The sequence below is a fragment of the Schistocerca gregaria genome, chromosome X (genome assembly GCF_023897955.1).
Source record: "Schistocerca gregaria isolate iqSchGreg1 chromosome X, iqSchGreg1.2, whole genome shotgun sequence".
NCBI lineage: Eukaryota > Metazoa > Arthropoda > Insecta > Orthoptera > Acrididae > Schistocerca > Schistocerca gregaria.
The window spans coordinates 483,435,389-483,454,386 of NC_064931.1; the positions used below are offsets into that span (position 1 = coordinate 483,435,389).

The following is an 18,998-nucleotide window of genomic DNA, read 5'->3' on the forward strand; positions in this document are numbered from 1 at the left end:
TTGACATTGTTTGTGTCAAACGTAAATCAGCACCAAAAAATTTGTAAAGTATACCAGTTCTAGATCTTATTTTTCATTGCATTTAACATGCAATAGCAGTGATATTGTCTTTATTTTTAAATTGATTGTAGGTACATGTAGTGATATATATACAGTTTCTACTTACCAGAACGAAGTGACATGAAAAAATAAAAGATGGCCCAGGCAAGGATGACAATGTAGTATATGTTCATCCAACAAGACATTACTGCTGCTGCATATCCAATACCTGAAAATACATGCACTGCATTAATTAAGTAATGTAGATGTATTTTTAATATTCCTACACTTTCATTTTATCTACGAATTAGGCCTTAAGAAGCAACTCATTTTGTAGTGTATGACATAAAAAATTAATTTTAATTTCTTTGACAGAGTGAGAGTATGGCATGTGCAAAATTATATAACACAAAGATAAAAATTAAGCTGCTCACTCTTGATCATAACAAAAAAGGCTAATTAGAATATTCTGCATTCAAAATTCTAAATCATGCTCTTTAGTGAACAGAATATTTTGTATTAGTCCATCATCTTTGATGCATGCATCCAGGACATCTTTTGGCTAACGAGCTTACGGCTATTCTCAAGTTGAGCTGCTGGTTTTGTGAGCTCACTGGAAAGTAAATTATGAAAGAATGTTACCATAATGTAGAACTGTTGATTTCTGTGACATATTAAACAGTCATGATAATGATAAAATCAACTAAAATAATGAAAACTGTGTGTCAACTGAAGCTTGATTGTTACACTTCATTAAAAACACAAAACAGTCACTGAAGTTTTCCCAGTGGATTGAATATTTCATCATCTTTTGCATTAGGGATATTATTAATTATTGTTACGATATTTCAACTGGAAATCTTTGGTCATTTTCAAAGTGAGTTGCTTGCAATATTTTAAAATAACTTTTACACAATACAATACTGTATTACAGATCTTTCTATGAGCTGTTTTTAGTCTAGTTGTGTCATCATGATTGTTAAAGAAGTTCTTAAAAAGTGCTATATAGAGAGCAAAAAAATCTATGAGTTACACCTTAATACAAATTTTTGGAATTTTCTAAGTATGTTTTTGGGATATGAAGTGTACTATTACTTTTTCTTCTTTTCTTTTTGTGGCCTACTATTTCAAATTATTTATCCTATTTGTGGTACTTAGCAGCATTTTGTCAGAGACAGGCTGGGGCCCTGAACCAGTGCAGGCACTGGTAGATGTGTCTTCAGTTGAAGTATTATGTTTCTACATGGTGGTAGCCATTGTAACAGACAAGGCAAAGTAGTGATAAAGTTGTTGGGCTGTGATCCTTATGGTTGTAGGATGACAAAGTGTGCAGCATGGTGGTGAGGACCTGTCAGACTGCATGGGCACTAGCGAATTATACATTTGTTAACTTTGGTTTAAAATTGAATTGCCTTCTCTGCAGCAATAACAAGGAGGGCTGTGTACACAGCAAACAGAGTGGAATGCACTGACATGCACAGTGCAGCAGTCCCTCGAGACCATAGCAAGATCATCTCAGTTCATGCAGCATGAGCAGTGCTGTGCAGGATAGACAGCCCAGCTGGTGGCAGGCATTGCTCCTCTGGCAGTGATACCCAACAGCTCCGTGACACTTCTGAATAGAGCAAACTTGTAGACTGCATAGACAGTTCCCCAGTAAGCTTCCAGTAGCTCTGCATAGGACAGTATGGTAGTGCAGAGTTACTGCATGGTCTTTGTACCAGGGCCCCACTCACAAATGTGAGACAAGGACAACATCAACTAGCATATCTGCTAAGTACAGTGACAGTGTAATAGTACATCAAGCACCAGCAGTTTGGCTCCCAGTGGCTTCACATCACCAGATGAGATGTTGGCAACTCATAGTGGCCAAGTCCAGCAAACCAGGCTGGCTACAGTCTCGAAGGTAGTAGTCATTTGGCAAACAGTAGCCAGGAGATCAGAGATCCTACCTCAATGCTATATCACTGCAACTGGAAGACATAAGAGCTCAGGACAGCAAGTATTTATAGTTGTCTGGCAGAGGCAATGATGTTATTTCTTGATGAGGATGACAGCATCCAGCCTTGTTTTGTGGGTTCATTAGCAGTCTTTACTGTGTTTTGGCATTCCAACTATGGCTTTCAGCTCTTCAGCTTAGTACTTTTCTGTAATACTGATGGGCTGAAATGTGTTCTTGTGTAGGATTTATATGTTGTTATGGCACCCTGCAGTGCTATCAGAATGATGTTACGTTCCTTATACAGTGAGCTCATTTTGCTGAATTGGCAATTCAGACATCTTGCTCAAGCAATATGTGGTAATGGCCTCAGTTATGTGGCATGATATTGCAGTATAAGCTCTCCTGCCTGTTTATCATTTCAGTTGTGACACTGTGTGTAAGCCTGCCTTGGCTTGGCTTGGCACTAGTTGGGGAAAACTTCAAAAAAAATTACATTTGCCAGTATTATGGGGATTAGTGATCATGATGTCATAATAATGACTGTTGTTATGAAGGTTAATAAATCTGTCGTGAAGGCAAGGAGAGTGTTTCTGCTTTAAGAGCAGATGAGCAGTTATAAGCATCTCACTTAGACAATGAGCTGACATCACATAATTCCAGTTTGATGAGTATAGTGGAATTATGGGAAAAAGTTGAAACAGACTGTAAATTGTGTTTTGGTTCAGTATGTGTCTAGTTAGTGGGCTGAGGATGGAAAAGACCCATTGTGGTTTAACAGCAAAATGAAGAAAATTCTGAGGAAGTAAAGACCGTTGTACTCTTGGGTCAAAAGAGAACACACAGTGATAAAAAGCAAAGGTTAGGAGAGGTTTGTGCATCTGTGAAAATGTCTATGCACAAAGCATACAGTTACTACTGTCATATATTAGCAAAACATCTAGCTGAGAAAATTCTGATCCTATATAAAATAACTAAGTGGGTCTAAGGATTCCAACTTGCTACTCATTGACCAGTCTCATGTGGCAGTAGAAGACAGCAAAATGAAACACAAAGTTTTAAATTTTGTGTTTAAGAAATCATTCACATGATGATATGACAACAACCATAGTATGATATGACCATCACACAGAGCTTCATAATGATGACATTGTAATAAGAGAAACAACAGAGAGAATTGAAAACAAGTAAGTCACAAGGTCCAGATGGAACCCCAGCTGAGTTTTGGAATGAGTACTCTACAGCATTTGCCCCTTACTCACCTTGTACACTCCTGAAAATGGAAAAAATAACACATTGACACCAGTGTGTCAGACCCACCATACTTGCTCCAGACACTGCGAAAGGGCTGTACAAGCAATGATCACACGCACAGCACAGCGGACACACCAGGAACCGCGGTGTTGGCCGTCGAATGGCGCTAGCTGCGCAGCATTTGTGCATCGCCGCCGTCAGTGTCAGCCAGTTTGCCGTGGCATACGGAGCTCCATCGCAGTCTTTAACACTGGTAGCATGCCGCGACAGCGTGGACGTGAACCGTATGTGCAGTTGACGGACTTTGAGCGAGGGCGTATAGTGGGCATGCGGGAGGCCGGGTGGACGTACCGCCGAATTGCCCAACACGTGGGGCGTGAGGTCTCCACAGTACATCGATGTTGTCGCCTGTGGTGCACGTGCCCGTCGACCTGGGACCGGACCGCAGCGACGCACGGATGCACGCCAAGACTGTAGGATCCTACGCAGTGCCGTAGGGGACCGCACCGCCACTTCCCAGCAAATTAGGGACACTGTTGCTCCTGGGGTATCGGCGAGGACCATTCGCAACCGTCTCCATGAAGCTGGGATACGGTTCCGGACGCCGTTAGCCCGTCTTCGGCTCACGCCCCAACATCGTGCAGCCCGCCTCCAGTGGTGTCGCAACAGGCGTGAATGGAGGGATGAATGGAGACGTGTCGTCTTCAGCGATGAGAGTCGCTTCTGCCTTGGTGCCAGTGATGGTTGTATGCGTGTTTGGCGCCGTGCAGGTGAGCGCCACAATCAGGACTGCATACGACTGAGGCACACAGGGCCTACACCCGGCATCATGGTGTGGGGAGCGATCTCCTACACTGGCCGTACACCTCTGGTGATCGTCGAGGGGACACTGAACAGTGCACGGTACATCCAAACTGTCATCGAACCCATCGTTCTACCATTCCTAGACCGGCAAGGGAACTTGCTGTTCCAACAGGACAATGCACGTCCGCATGTATCCCGTGCCACCCAACGTGCTCTAGAAAGTGTAAGTCAACTACCCTGGCCAGAAAGATCTCTGGATCTGTCCCCCATTGAGCATGTTTGGGACTGGATGAAGCGTCGTCTCGCGCGGTCTGCACGTCCAGCACGAACGCTGGTCCAACTGAGGCGCCAGGTGGAAATGGCATGGCAAGCCATTCCACAGGACTGCATCCAGCATCTCTACGATCATCTCCATGGGAGAATAGCAGCCTGCATTGCTGTGAAAGGTGGATATACACTGTACTACTGCCGACATTGTGCATGCTCTGTTGCCTGTGTCTATGTGCCTGTGGTTCTGTCAGTGTGTTCATGTGATGTATCTGACCCCAGGAATGTGTCAATAAAGTTTCCCCTACCTGGGACAATGAATTCACGGTGTTCTTATTTCAATTTCCAGGAGTGTATTTATTGCAAATTTCTCATCCAGTGCAAAGTTTGAAGTGACTGGAAAAAGTGCAGATGAATCCCCTACATAAGAATGGTAAAAGAACAGACCCACAAAATTACAGACTAATATTTTTAATTTCAATTTGCTGCAAAATTCTAGGACATATTCTGAATTCTAATATAATGAATTTACTAGAGACCAAAAGGTTTGTCCATGAATCAGCAGCGTTTTAAAAAGCATCAATTTTATGACAATCAGCTTGCCCTTTTCTCTCTTTTCTTACACCCATGGAAACTGCTGTCTGGGAAAGGGATATGTATTGTTATACAACTCATGATAAATTGGAGGGATGTAGTTCTTTATTTACTGAAGATTTAACCTCGGCTCATATTTTAGATCATACGCATCTTGATGCAAAAGCTGCAGAAGAGATATTGATGTGTGATCCATATTATGCGTCCTAAAACCCACTTCAATAAATTCAAGATCACGTTTTAGTGAATACTTGAACTGTATGTTAGAGGATTTTCTTTACTGATTCTGATTCTACTAATATTCCTCCATCGGATTATGTTTCCTTGAGTGTTTGTAGCAACAGTGTCCTGTGTTATTGCCTGACTTTAATTGAATGAAAGTTTTCTCTTTTCATTTTAGCCACAGAAAACTTTAGGTTGACCTCCTTCACTGCTTCCATCATGTCTTGAGGAGCAAATACATATTTCAAGTGTTTCTTTGCATCATCACATTCTCTGTACATATGGCTGTGTTGAAGGAACTTGTGATCTATTGCGTCAACATGCTGATTTTGCCTCACTATGTACATCCGTTATTTCAAAACAGGGCACATTTAAATATGCATTGCATATCATTATAAGTAATTTCAAAAAGCATACACATTAAGCTGTTGCACTACTTAAAAAATGCATATTTGAAGCTTCATTAAAGACAGCAGCAGTTGCTCCTTCATCTACCATTTCACTTGTTCTAGTTGTATTCTAAATGCAGGCATTGGCTAAAAGTCTAAACATTATCATCACAGAGTGCACAACTTTGCAGAAAATCACTCTCACTTCATTTACTGTGAAGAGGTTAACAAATGTGTGCTAAGATCATTTTCTTGTGAAACATCACTTGCACTCTCAGCTACTCAGTTATGTACTGCACAATTTTTTATCATTTAAATGATCATGAAAGCTGACTCACAAAGTCCTTGTTTTGTTTCTTAGTTCCATGTTGTCCTTGTTGACTTGTTTTACACTAATATAGATTCACAGTTTTATTACATTGCTCTTTCTCTTCAATAGTTACACTGATAATTTCTCATTTTTGACAACTTCCTTTGTCTATCAAATGGTTTCCTTTTACCCACTGTTTTTGTGCACCATCTGGAAGTTTGCCTTTGAAACAAAAGTTTCCCTTACATTTTCTTAAAATACTCATTCTTAAAACTATGATTACACAATTACTCATGGCACAACCATACAATATGCACTTTAGAGGGTTCTACTTTCATGATAATAGAACCTTGTGATGTTGTAACACTTGCATCTATTCTCCCTGGTTGAAACAATGTTTTCCTGCATTTAGCTATGCTTTTAAGAACAATTGCACCAAGTTTTTTGTTCCCCTCATTATCTGTCACATTGCAAGGACCATCAAATTTACCTTGGGCCTCAGTCACACATTTGTGATAAAATTTCAGTCTTGTTGGCTTGATATCAACCTTACAAATCTTTTCCCTCTTTCTTCTCTTCCTCCCCCCCCCCCCCCACCCTCTCAGAGAAGGAGAAGATGTTGCCACTTCAAGTGGTGACAAATCTGTGTCATTTAGAAATAAATATATCAGTACTACTTCATTATCCACAGCATTCACAACACAACTAACATTATCAATAGCTTCCTCTGCATTCTCCATTCATACAACCACTGTCTGCAGGTCCACACTACATGGCACAAAAACCAGCAGCATGTACTTCCCCGTACATCTGGTGCAGGCTCCACATCCTCAATACAACAACCATTATCCAACAGCATAGATACTACTCCACCTAAATCAGTATCAACCATGTTGCTACTGACACAGCCATTTACTTCCACACAGCACACACTTGTTTCATTTGGCACTACAGCTACTCAGACTCTACATTTTCACAAAAAATTGGGGCTGATATACACTCCTGGAAATGGAAAAAAGAACACATTGACACTGGTGTGTCAGACCCACCATACTTGCTCCGGACACTGCGAGAGGGCTGTACAAGCAATGATCACACGCACGGCACAGCGGACACACCAGGAACCGCGGTGTTGGCCGTCGAATGGCGGTAGCTGCGCAGCATTTGTGCACCGCCGCCGTCAGTGTCAGCCAGTTTGCCGTGGCATACGGAGCTCCATCGCAGTCTTTAACACTGGTAGCATGCTGCGACAGCGTGGACGTGAATCGTATGTGCAGTTGACGGACTTTGAGCGAGGACGTATAGTGGGCATGCGGGAGGCTGGGTGGACGTACCGCCGAATTGCTCAACACGTGGGGCGTGAGGTCTCCACAGTATATCGATGTTGTCGCCAGTGGTCGGCGGAAGGTGCACGTGCCCGTCGACCTGGGACCGGACCGCAGCGACGCACGGATGCACGCCAAGACCGTAGGATCCTATGCAGTGCTGTAGGGGACCGCAATGCCACTTCCCAACAAATTAGGGACACTGTTGCTCCTGGGGTATCGGCAAAGACCATTCGCAACCGTCTCCATGAAGCTGGGCTACGGTCCCGCACACCTTTAGGCCGTCTTCCGCTCACGCCCCAACATTGTGCAGCCCGCCTCCAGTGGTGTCGCAACAGGCGTGAATGGAGGGACGAATGGAGACGTGTCGTCTTCAGCGATGAAAGTTGCTTCTGCCTTGGTGCCAATGATGGTGGTATGCGTGTTTGGCGCCGTGCAGGTGAGGGCCACAATCAGGACTGCATACGACCGAGGCACACAGGGCCAACACCCGGCATCATGGTGTGGGGAGCGATCTCCTACACTGGCTGTACACCTCTGGTGATCGTCGAGGGGACACTGAATAGTGCACGGTACATCCAAACCGTCATCGAACCCATCGTTCTACCATTCGTAGACCGGCAAGGGAACTTGCTGTTCCAACCGTGGAATGCACATCCGCATGTATCCCGTGCCACCCAACGAGCTCTAGAAGGTGTAAGTCAACTACCCTGGCCAGCAAGATCTCCGGATCTGTCCCCCATTGAGCATGTTTGGGACTGGATGAAGCGTCGTCTCATGCGGTCTGCACGTCCAGCACGAACACTGGTCCAACTGAGGCGCCAGGTGGAAATGGCATGGCAAGCCATTCCACAGGACTACATCCAGCATCTCTACGATCGTCTCCATGGGAGAATAGCAGCCTGCATTGCTGCGAAAGGTGGATATACACTGTACTAGGGCCGACATTGTGCATGCTCTGTTGCCTGTGTCTATGAGCCTGTGGTTCTGTCAGTGTGATCATGTGATGTATCTGACCCCAGGGATGTGTCAATAAAGTTTCCACTTCCTGGGACAATGAATTCACGGTGTTCTTATTTCAATTTCCAGGAGTGTATTTACAGTACTCTCTCTTATTTCCACAATGTCAGTACTTTGCGTATCAAGTAAATTTACAGCAGGAATATCCACAACCTTTGATTCCTGGTACTTGTTCACCTCACCTAGCCTCACACAAGTACTTTTCGACTGTAATTCCTCCTGCTTCTTCACAAAGACAGTTTGTTTTACTGCTGGACTACCACCAAGTAACCTATTCTTTCTCTTGCTTACCTAAAGCTCCATTATTAGCATTCATAACCTTTACCATTTTGAGCATACTCGTACTCTTTGCTAGTTGCTTTGAAATCTTCTCCTGGCATTGAGCTACTGCAGCTGATAGAGTTCTCAATGTGTCCTCCTGCTTAGGCCCCAATGGAGTTGACAATGATGTGTTTGACCCGCTAGCAATCATACAAAACCAAACAAAAGAGAAAACCCAAAACAATGATGTAGAGACTTAAATACACTACTATATACAAATAGTAATAACTTAAGTTTATGCCAGAAGTGCTACTAGTGAATATCACCACCATATACTAAAAGACAATGAGTAAGCAAGGCTCAGAATAAATCATAGTAGCCGGCCGCGATGGTCTCGCGGTTTCAAGGCGCGCAGTCCGGAACTGGTCGCTATTGTCGCAGGTTCAAATCCTGCCTCGGGCATGGATGTGTGTGATGTCCTTAGGTTAGTTAGGTTTAAGTGGTTCTAAGTTCTAGGGGACTGATGATCACAGTTGTTAAGTCCCATAGTGCTCAGAGCCATTTGAACCATTTTTTGAAATCACAGTACCCATCGAAAACACTACAAACTGGTACACGCAGTCTTTGAGTATAATGTGCATTTACTTCCTACATCTTCTACATATCAGTGCAAATAGACACTTGGCCAAAACCTACTGACCCCTCATGATCCTTACAATCAAGAATACAAAAACTAATGCACTAATCATGCTGTATTGTACTAGGTTGGAAGTCTGGGTACTGACAACAATTGATGCCACAGACTTCAATACACTGTCACTGAAATCTGAGGTGACAGCCTGTTCTAACACTAAAATGTAAGGTCATTGGGCTGTGACCCTTATGGATGCAGCATGATGAAATATGGAGCACAGGGGTGAAGGTGTAAGATGGCATGGACACAAATGAGTCACATTAGAAAATTATACATTTATTAGCTTTAGTTTACAACTAAATTGTCTTCTCTGCACCATCAGTGAGGAGGGCTGTGGACACAGCAGGCAAAGTGGAACATTCAGATTCACATCGCTCAGCAGTCCCTCAAGGCCACCAGTGAGGTCATGGCAGCTCATGCAGCTGATGGCAGGCATTTAACTCATCTGATGATGATGCCTAACAGTTTGATGATGCTTTTGACTAGGGCAGCAGCTCTGCTTTGGATGGCAATGACAGTGCAGAGTTATGATGTGGCCTCTGCATTGGAGGAAGACCATGGATACCTGTGTCAACTCATGGCTGTGAGTTGGGTGCAGCAGCAACTAGTGTGCCTCCCAAGTACAGTGACAATGTGATAGTGCATCAAGTGCCATGAGTTTGGCTCTTAGTGAGCCAGTGGTAGAAAGTTCTGAGACTTCACACCAGCATATGAGAGGTTGACATTTCACAGCAGCTAAATCCAAAAGGCCAGGCTGGCTACAATCTTGATCATAGTAGTCATCTGGTGAACAGTAGTCAGCACTTCACAGCTCCTGTCTCAATGCTGGTGCACTGAAACTGGAAGATAGAGAGGCTAAGAAACTTGTGTATTTATATCTGTCTGGCAGAAGCAATGATGTTATGTTTTGGCAAGGATGACGAAATGTGGCCTGGGTTCATCAACAGTCTTCACCATTCCTTGGTGTCTCAGCTGTGGCTTTCAGCTCTTCAGCTTGGCGTTTTTACGTGATATCAGTGGGCTGAAACGTGTTCTTGTGTAAGATTTATGTGTTCTTATTGAACCTTGCAGTGCTGTCAGAATGATATCATGTTCCTTCCACAGTGAGGTCATCTGTTGCCTGTGTCTATGTGCCTGTGGTTCTGTCAGTGTGATCATGTGATGTATCTGACCCCAGGAATGTGTCAATAAAGTTTCCCCTTCCTGGGACAATGAATTCGCGATGTTCTTATTTCAATTTCTAGGAGTGTAGAATGCCTATGACAGTGTCTGGCATTCTGGGCTCCTCTTGAAACTCCAGACCTATGCTCTTACCAGCAGTTTCATCCGTCTTGTTGCTTGCTTCCTTCCTCTTCCCATGCCACTATTCACAATACCAACTCCTATACTTTCCATCCCACCGCCGCCATGCCTCAAGGTTCTGCCCTTTCCCCTCTCCTCCATCTCCTGTATACTTCAGACATGCCCAAACCTTCCCTGCTCGTTCACCTCCTCCAATTTGCTGATGACAACGTCTTCTTGGCCCTTTACCCTGCACTTCAATGGTCCCAACGTACCCTTCAGACCCACTTCGACCAGTTCACCACCTGGTGCAACCAGTGGCTCCTTCTCATCAACCCTTCCAAGACCCAGGCAATCATCATAGAGTATATCGCCTGCTCTTTCTGCCTCCACGATTTTTTTACGTCATTATTTCTGGACGTCCTATCCACCTCACTCCTACCCTGAAGTACCTTGGCCTCACCCTCGAGTGTCACCTCATCTGGACTCCCCATGTCCTTGCAATCCAACACAAAGCCCACAATAGACTCCAACTCCTGTCCGGCCAGACATGGGGACTGCAGTCTTCCACCACCCTTCACACCTACAAATCCTTGATCTGTCCTGTCATTTGTTATGCCAGCGTCGCCTGGGTCCCCCCCTCCTCCCCCCACCCGGATTCTATAAAGCCCTCCAAATCCTATAACGCCATGCACTCCATCTCACCTTCCATATCCGCCTCCCATCCCCACACAGATCCTCTATGACCTCATCCTCTTCCCACATCTTCTCCTTTTCCTTGAACACGTCCACACCCTTTACATTGCCCGCAGACTCAATCCATTCCATCCCTGTGTGTCTTCTGTCCTCTCTACCCGCAGCCTGTTGCCGCACTTTTACCTTGGTGTCCCGCCTTCTCTCCATCTCCACACCCTCCACCTCTTTTCTCAACGCAACTTCCAGACCCTACCCTTCCCTGATGAGTTTCACCCTGATATCTACCGCTCCTCAGGGCTCCCTCTCCCCTCCTCTTCCCTTACCTTGAGAGCTTTTTCCTCCCTCCTCTGTCCCCCTCCCTTTCCAGTGCACCCTTCTGCATCCCTGTGCTCCCTTCTGACTTACCTTGCCTCTGCATCCCCCACTCCGCCCAGCTCCTGCCCTTGGTAAACCCCCCAACCTCCTTGCTTTTCCTCTCACCCTCTCCAGCCCCCATTCTCCTCTGCTTCCTCCTGTCCCCTCTTTTGCCCTTCTCTCAGGCCTTCCCTCCCTCGATAGGTCCCTCCCGGCAGTTTTTACTCTTTGTCTCGTGCCGTGGTTTTTAAGTGTCGTCGATCTCTTGTATTTTAATACTGTGGCCAACTTTTAACTTGTGCATGCGACTTCATTGTTTTTGACGTGCTACACACGTTGCCAGCTGTATTTTTTAACTTTATGTGGACTTTTTTTAACTCTCCCACATGGATGTCTGTGTGTACGTGTATACACTGTCTCCCCTTACTATGGTCTTATTTTCCCCTTTATCACCTTTTATATGTATCATTTTCATCTTTTTATTATGTGTATCATTCGACTGAAGAGCGGTGGACTGTGCCGCTGCCAGTCCTCCTCTGCCCATATGGGGCAGGGGAATGAAATCAAAAGAAAAAAGGGGAACAAAAATCGAAGGTTCGTTGGACTTCGATGTTGCCTAGGTTGCTATTGACTTGCTCTTGTTGTGTCGGATGCACTGTTCAGTCAGGTCTGTTGCTCGACTTTGGCATGGGTTTAAGTTCCGTACGCAGGCTGTCTCCCCACTTGTGTCGTCATTGTTTCTCTCCTCGCAGATATAGCTGTACCCTGTGACTAGTGCACTAACAAGTCACAATTGGAATCAGTCAACTCATACAAATACCTGGGTGTAGCACGCTGTAGGGGTACGAAATGGAACAATCATATTCACTCATTCATAGGTAAAGCAGGTGACAGACTTCGCTTTATTGACAGAATATAATGGAAATGCAATCCATCTGCAAAGCAGATTGCTTACAAATCACTCGTGTGTCCAATCCTAGAATATTGCTCAAGTCTTTGGGATCCATACAAAGTAAGACAAACAGAGGATGTTGAACTTATTCACAGAAGGGCAACATGAATGGTCATACGTTTGTTTGACCTCTGGGGGAGTCTCACAGATGTGTCGAAGAAACTGAACTGGCAGACACTTGAAGACAGGGCTGGAATTAGGATTTTTGTGAAGGGGTCCAAGCATAAATTTGCCACCTCTTCTTTTACCTCCACCCATAAAGATACACATTTTTATATGAGTAATTTAGGTACTAAAGTTTGAAAAAAAATATCACCATCTCATAACATTAACTGATTTAAGGTCCAGGTAAAAAAGAAATTACAGGGAAATAAAACATAACTACTCGTTATACAAATATTAAATTTGCCTCTCTTATTGCCAGAACATAGTGTTTGAAACTTCCAGTTTCAAAAGTAAATTCTTCCTTGTTAAGATCTTCTATATAAGTATGTGCCAATTCCATTGTTTAGATCTTTTAAGTCCTCGACTTCCGTATCTTCAATTCGGACACCACACAAAAAACTAAACTTTGCACAAATTTTCTTCAGTGCCTTAAACCTGGTATTTAGTTCCATTATTGCTCTGTCAATTATTTTTAACAGCGACATGCTAAACAAATCCTTCTGTGAATGTTCAGATTACTTCATCCTCACAAAGCTCGTTGGTCATTTTTATCTTTTCTGTAATCTTTTTTTCTGAGAGTTTCATTCATATGTCATTATTTTCTGCAAATACTTTGGCCCCAGAAATAGCTTTGGAGGTACAGGAGTCTACAGAATCCTTAAGAAACGTCATAAAGCGTTGAATATTTAAAGCAGATTTATCAATCGTGAGGTCTCTTTGCACAAACCAATTGGCATAATCATTTTTTTATAACATTCCATACTGGGAACAAGTTGCAGCAATGAATTTGATTTTTCTCGTATTCTTCAAAATAGATGTTGCCTCAGTTTTTGTTTCTGGTGTTGACAAGTTATGTTTCAGCTTATTCCAGAGCCTTATAAGGTTATTATGAAAATGCTTGTAGACAACTTTGACTGACGCTACTCTGCGGCCACTTACTCCACTCTGAATGGTATTTATAATGTATAATCTTACTTGATACTTTGTTTTCATTATTGGCAGCAGATTTTGTGAAAAGCGAATCCAATTTTCGTGTTAGGGACAACACCTCACTTACTGTTTTTCTCTTTTCTTCCGCCGTTTTTCTATACGTCGCTCCACTACTTCGTTTTCGACCATCCATTATTACGACAGTTGTTAAACAAATTTAAATACACAAATATTAAGAAAACAATTGAGATAAATACTGTAAAACAATATTAGCAATTAGCAAACAATGGAATACAATGTGACAGGAGGGTATAGGCTATACAGGCATCATGTCCAAGAACATTTCTCTGGTAACTTGGGGGAACTTTAGTTTTATTGAATGGTATCACGTTTTATTGCACTTGTTTTACATATATATATATAGTTCCATAATAATTATCTTTATTAAATTTTAGCACGAAAAATATTTCATACTTTTATCAAATTTGCTGCACCCTAAATTCTGCTGCCTGGGCACGTACCAACTCCTCCCTTTCCCCCTATCAGATCCAGCTCTGTCTGAAGATAGTCGCAGACTACCCTACGAAAGTTTCAACAACCGGCTTTAAAGGATAGCTCTAGGAACATAATACAACCCCTTACCTATCTCTCCCATAGGGATCATGAGGACGAGATTAGATTACAGCATGCACAGAGACATTTGGACAGTCATTCATCCCTCTCTCCATACATGAATGGAGCGGGAAGACCCCAACAACTGGTACAATGGAAAATACCATCTACCATGCGCTTCACAGCGGTTTTCAAAGTGTGGAAGGAAGGAAGACTATGATTTAATGTCCCACCTACCAGGAGATCAGTAGAGATGGAGGGCAAGCTCAGATTGATCAAGGTAACCGGCCGTGCTCTTTGAGAGGAACCATCTCAGCATTTGTCTGGGGCGATTTAGGAAAATTACAGAGAACCTGAATCAGGATGGTCAGATGCAGATTTGAACCACTGTCCTCCCGAATCCGAGTCGATTGTGGTAACTGCTGAGCCACATTCCTTGATATAGAGTGTGGATGTATACAGGGTGTCCCAGAAATGTTGTGACAAACTTCAAGGGATAGTAAAGTGTGTCTTGAGGAATAAATCGAAGATAGGAAGCCGTTTCCAGAAACGTCCTCCGACGATGCTACAGAGCGTCGATTTTATAGGCGTCAGTGGCTGTCAGTAGGCCACCCCTTCTGCAGCAAACATGATTTTACATGCTGATGGACTATAGGGACAACGTTTCGCAATGTTGTTTGTGATTGAAAATGATTGCCACGATCGCCAATGGAGAAGATAGGGCTAGTTACTAAACAGATAGGCCTCGTCCCCTACGAATGTAATGTTCTGTTGTCTGGTTGGGAAAGAGTTTCGGACATGGGTATCCATCTGCAAAAAACATTGGAGATCTTAGAGGAGGAAAAACTTTTCTACAAAACGTGTAGCTCCATATTCTCTTTGGCGATCGTGGCAATCAGTTGCGATCACTAAATAACAGACAACAATGCGAGGCGTTCCGCTTACGGTATGTCAGCAGACAAAATCACGTTTGCTGCCGAAAAGATGACTTTGTAGTAGGTGCTGGCGCCTGTAACTTCGACGCACTGTAGTGTCGTTGGAGGACTTTTCCGGACACAGGTTCCTATCCTGGATTAGTTCCTGAAGATAGCCGGTCGGAGTGGCCAAGCGGTTCTAGGCGCTACAGTCTGGAACCGCGCGACCGCTACGGTCGCAGGTTCGAATCATGCCTCGGGCATGGATGTGTGTGATGTTCTTAGGTTAGTTAGGTTTAAGTAGTTCTAAGTTCTAGGGGACTGATAATTGTGTTGGCAGAAGAGCCAACACCGTGTTACTAGAGGAGGCCGAAATGCACGCTTTTTAGCTCACGCACGCTGGCGTGAGGAGGGAAGAACTATACTGACGTGACGTCTGTAACATGGCAAGGAATTATAATTCAGAAAGCTGACGTAATTAGTTTGATACTTAACTTTAATCCATTAATGATGAACGTCGCTCTTGACGGTACATGATTCACAATATTATCTGTTCAGAAAACATTCTTGAAATAACTGAATATGGCGCCTTGCTAGGTCGTAGCAAATGACGTAGCTGAAGGCTATGCTAAACTGTCGTCTCGGCAAATGAGAGCGTACGTAGACAGTGAACCATCGCTAGCAAAGTCGGCTGTACAACTGGGGCGAGTGCTAGGGAATCTCTCTAGACTAGACCTGCCGTGTGGCGGCGCTCGGTCTGCAATCACTGATAGTGGCGACACGCGGGTCCGACGTATACTAACGGAGGACGGCCGATTTAAAGGCTACCACCTAGCAAGTGTGGTGTCTGGCGGTGACACCACACTGATGACCTCAGAAGTAAAGTCCCATAGTGCTCAGAGCCATTTTCCTGAAGATACCATCTACAATCCGTCGAAGTTTATTGCAACACTTCTGGGACACTCTGTATATTTATGTGATTCCAATCCCTAGAAGGTTAGGATTAAAGTACAGAACTAGACAAATAATTTACGAAATAAGACTGAGCGTAATAAGAATGGAAGATAAAAAAAGATAAGTTAATGTTGACAACGGTTTAAGCTTGGGTTGCAGCTTATCACTACTGTTTTTCATCTTTTATGTCGAAGACGTAAAGAAGTGACATAAAATTTCGGAAGAGAACGACATAGCCCTTCTGGCTGGATGTAAAAAAGAATAAAGGATCCGTTGGAAGGAATGGGCAGCATATGGACCACAGAATGTGGATTAAGAATAAACAAAACAATGACGAAGATTATGCACGGTAATACATTGCTTACCATTATAATTACAACTCCAGAAAAAACAGCAAATAACGAAAATTTAGTTCTTGGGTATGTAGTTTAGTAGGAAGAATGAATGATTGAATTCGTAGGTGATTTTGGGATATATAGGGTTTGAAAACTAATATGGATCAGCCATCTCTGGCAGTAAAAGCGGTTCTAGCCCAGCTGGGCATCTAGTGGAACTTAGTTTGGATTATAGACACGTACGTCATTTGATGCTGCTTCAAGTGCATGCCAAAGTCCATCAATCATGGTGACTGGCGAGTTTTGGACCGTGGTTATCAGTAATCCATGACCAGAGTTTTTCCATGAGTGAAAGATCTGGAGAACTCGCTAGCCAGGGCAACAGTCGCACTGCACTCCCTCTTTGTCGAGGTGGATCAGGACAACACAAGCAACATTTAGTCTTGCGTTATCTTGCTGAAAGATAAGGCCATAAAGAAGCAGAATATAGGGCACAGCCACCAGCCTTAAGATGTCTGAAATGTAATGACTACTGTCCATATGAGTACCTATGATAACCAGAGGTGGTAGTGTTCGTTACCTATGGCACTCTGTACCCTAACACAAAGTGTTAGGCGACAAATGCAACCTAGCAACGTTCATTCCTCTTGGAGATTCCACATCTGAATATGTCCTCCGTTGTGCTGTATGCTGAACTGTGACTTGTGTGAGAGACGACGTTGTGCCACTGCTGTGTCCCGTGTTCTTGGACACACCACTGCTGGCGCCGCTCGTTCTTCTGTCGCCGCAGAAGGTACTGTGACGACAAACTGTGGTGCTGCAGAAGTCGTTGCACTCTCTGTGTGGATACTTGTACTGCTACAACAAGCATATCTCCTGTCACAAAGTATGTGATGTAGCTTTACAATTCTGTGTGATCGAACAAGCAGTATGGCGGTCCTCTAGGTGCTAGTCGCCACGACCGCTGGGATACTGCCTGCTTGGTGTCGAGTAGTCCCTCCTGAAGAAATCAATTCCATATCGGAACAACAGACGTTTAATCCTGACCAAAGTAACCACTAGTTTCGCACAATGTAACGTTACGCGTATTTAGGCGAGCTAATCGGTAAGATGAATTTGTTGTATGGCTGAGCATTAGCCTCAGGGCGCGCCGCAGCAGTTCTGACTTTTTTCTGGGTGACCGGTACGAGCGAGTCCAAGTACGAAGACTAGCACCGCCGCCGGAAATGGGGAAAGTCCTGAAGCTGGGAGTTTGGAGGCTATTACTTTTTTTTATAAGGTTCTATGGAACCAAATTGCTGAGGTCATCGGTCCCAAGGCTTACACACTAATTAAGATAACTTAAGCTAACTTACGCTAAGGACAACACATACACATACACGGGAGGAGCCGCGCGAACCGTTACAAGGCGCCTCAAACCGGGCGGCTACCCCTCGTGGCTTATGGGCTCTTACTCTCATGACTTTTGTGCAGGAGATGCTCCATCAAATGGCGGAGTGTCAGATAATTTTAAAGATGGTCATGTTACATCTCTCTGATCTTCGACAATAAGTCACAATCACATACTAAAGCGAATCTGAATACATCTGCCATCTCAGAAAAATGTGGCACATTCAATGACACAAAACATTTGAATGTTTTTAAAAGTTAATGTTTCACAGCAAATAAACATTTAATCAACAGAAATGAAATGGCGTGTGACGAGGGCTTCGCGTCGGGTAGACCGTTCGCCTGGTGCAAGTCTTTCGATTTGACGCCACTTCGGCGACTTGCACGTCGCTGGGGATGAAATGATGATGATTAGGACAACACAACACCCAGTACCTGGGCGGAGAAAATCTCCGACCCAGCCGGGAATCGAACCCGGGCCCTTTGGATTGACAGTCTGTCGCGCTGACCACTTTTTTTTTCGTTGCGCACGTCGCATGACATCCGTTAAAGTTTGTTTGTTGATCTTTCGACTCAGTTTTTTTTTTTTTTATATTACAGAGGCCAACCAGCTCTCTGACCGAACACGCTGAACTACCGTGCCGGCTTGTTTTTTTTTTTTTTTTGTTCGCTTTTGTTCGTTGCATCTGCTCGGGGCGGAGGTCGTGAGACATTCGTTTATGTTCGTTATTGATCGGTTAACTCAGTTTTTTTGTTACAGAGGGCACGTAACCCTCTGACCGAACACGCTGAGCTACCGTGCCGGCAACCACTCAGCTACCGGGGTCGGACATTTAATCAACGAACCTCTGAATTTACATCTTTTAATCGCATCGTGTGATTCCAACAAACGGTCTCTCAGATGATAGCATTGCACTATAGGCATCACCTCTGAAAGCTACATGTCTGTATGTATTTTATTTCCTTATTAATTACGTCTTTTATAACTTTTTTGTAAATGTTTGACAGAACATCATATTCGCCATAATTACACAGTAAACGAATACAGCATGAATACCCCATATTTTGTCATACTTGTGTATTAATTTAATGAACAGTTTACTATTTCGTCAGTAACTTTATTTAAATGTTGACTGGAAGAATCTATTAAAAACTGTGCTAATTTAAAAGTGGTCAGTAGCATGTGTTAGTGGACACCACAACTGAACAGAGAACCAAAACACACCTCTGCCAAGAAGGCATAAATAATTATTTAAGTCGAATCCTGCCTCAGGCATGGATGTGTGTAATGTCCTTAG

The 18,998-nt window shown here is 43.7% G+C and overlaps 1 protein-coding gene across 2 annotated transcripts in view; it reads right to left on the minus strand.

Moving 5' to 3' along the window:
• The window catches only part of LOC126297678 (sodium- and chloride-dependent GABA transporter 1), a 346,980-nt gene that overhangs the window by 79,978 nt on the left and 248,004 nt on the right, over window positions 1-18,998 (minus strand). For both annotated transcript variants that reach the window (XM_049988789.1, XM_049988788.1), the window contains exon 3: window positions 167-268. In XM_049988789.1, coding sequence (XP_049844746.1) covers window positions 167-268 — 102 coding nt within the window. The remainder of the gene's footprint in view (window positions 1-166; window positions 269-18,998) is intronic.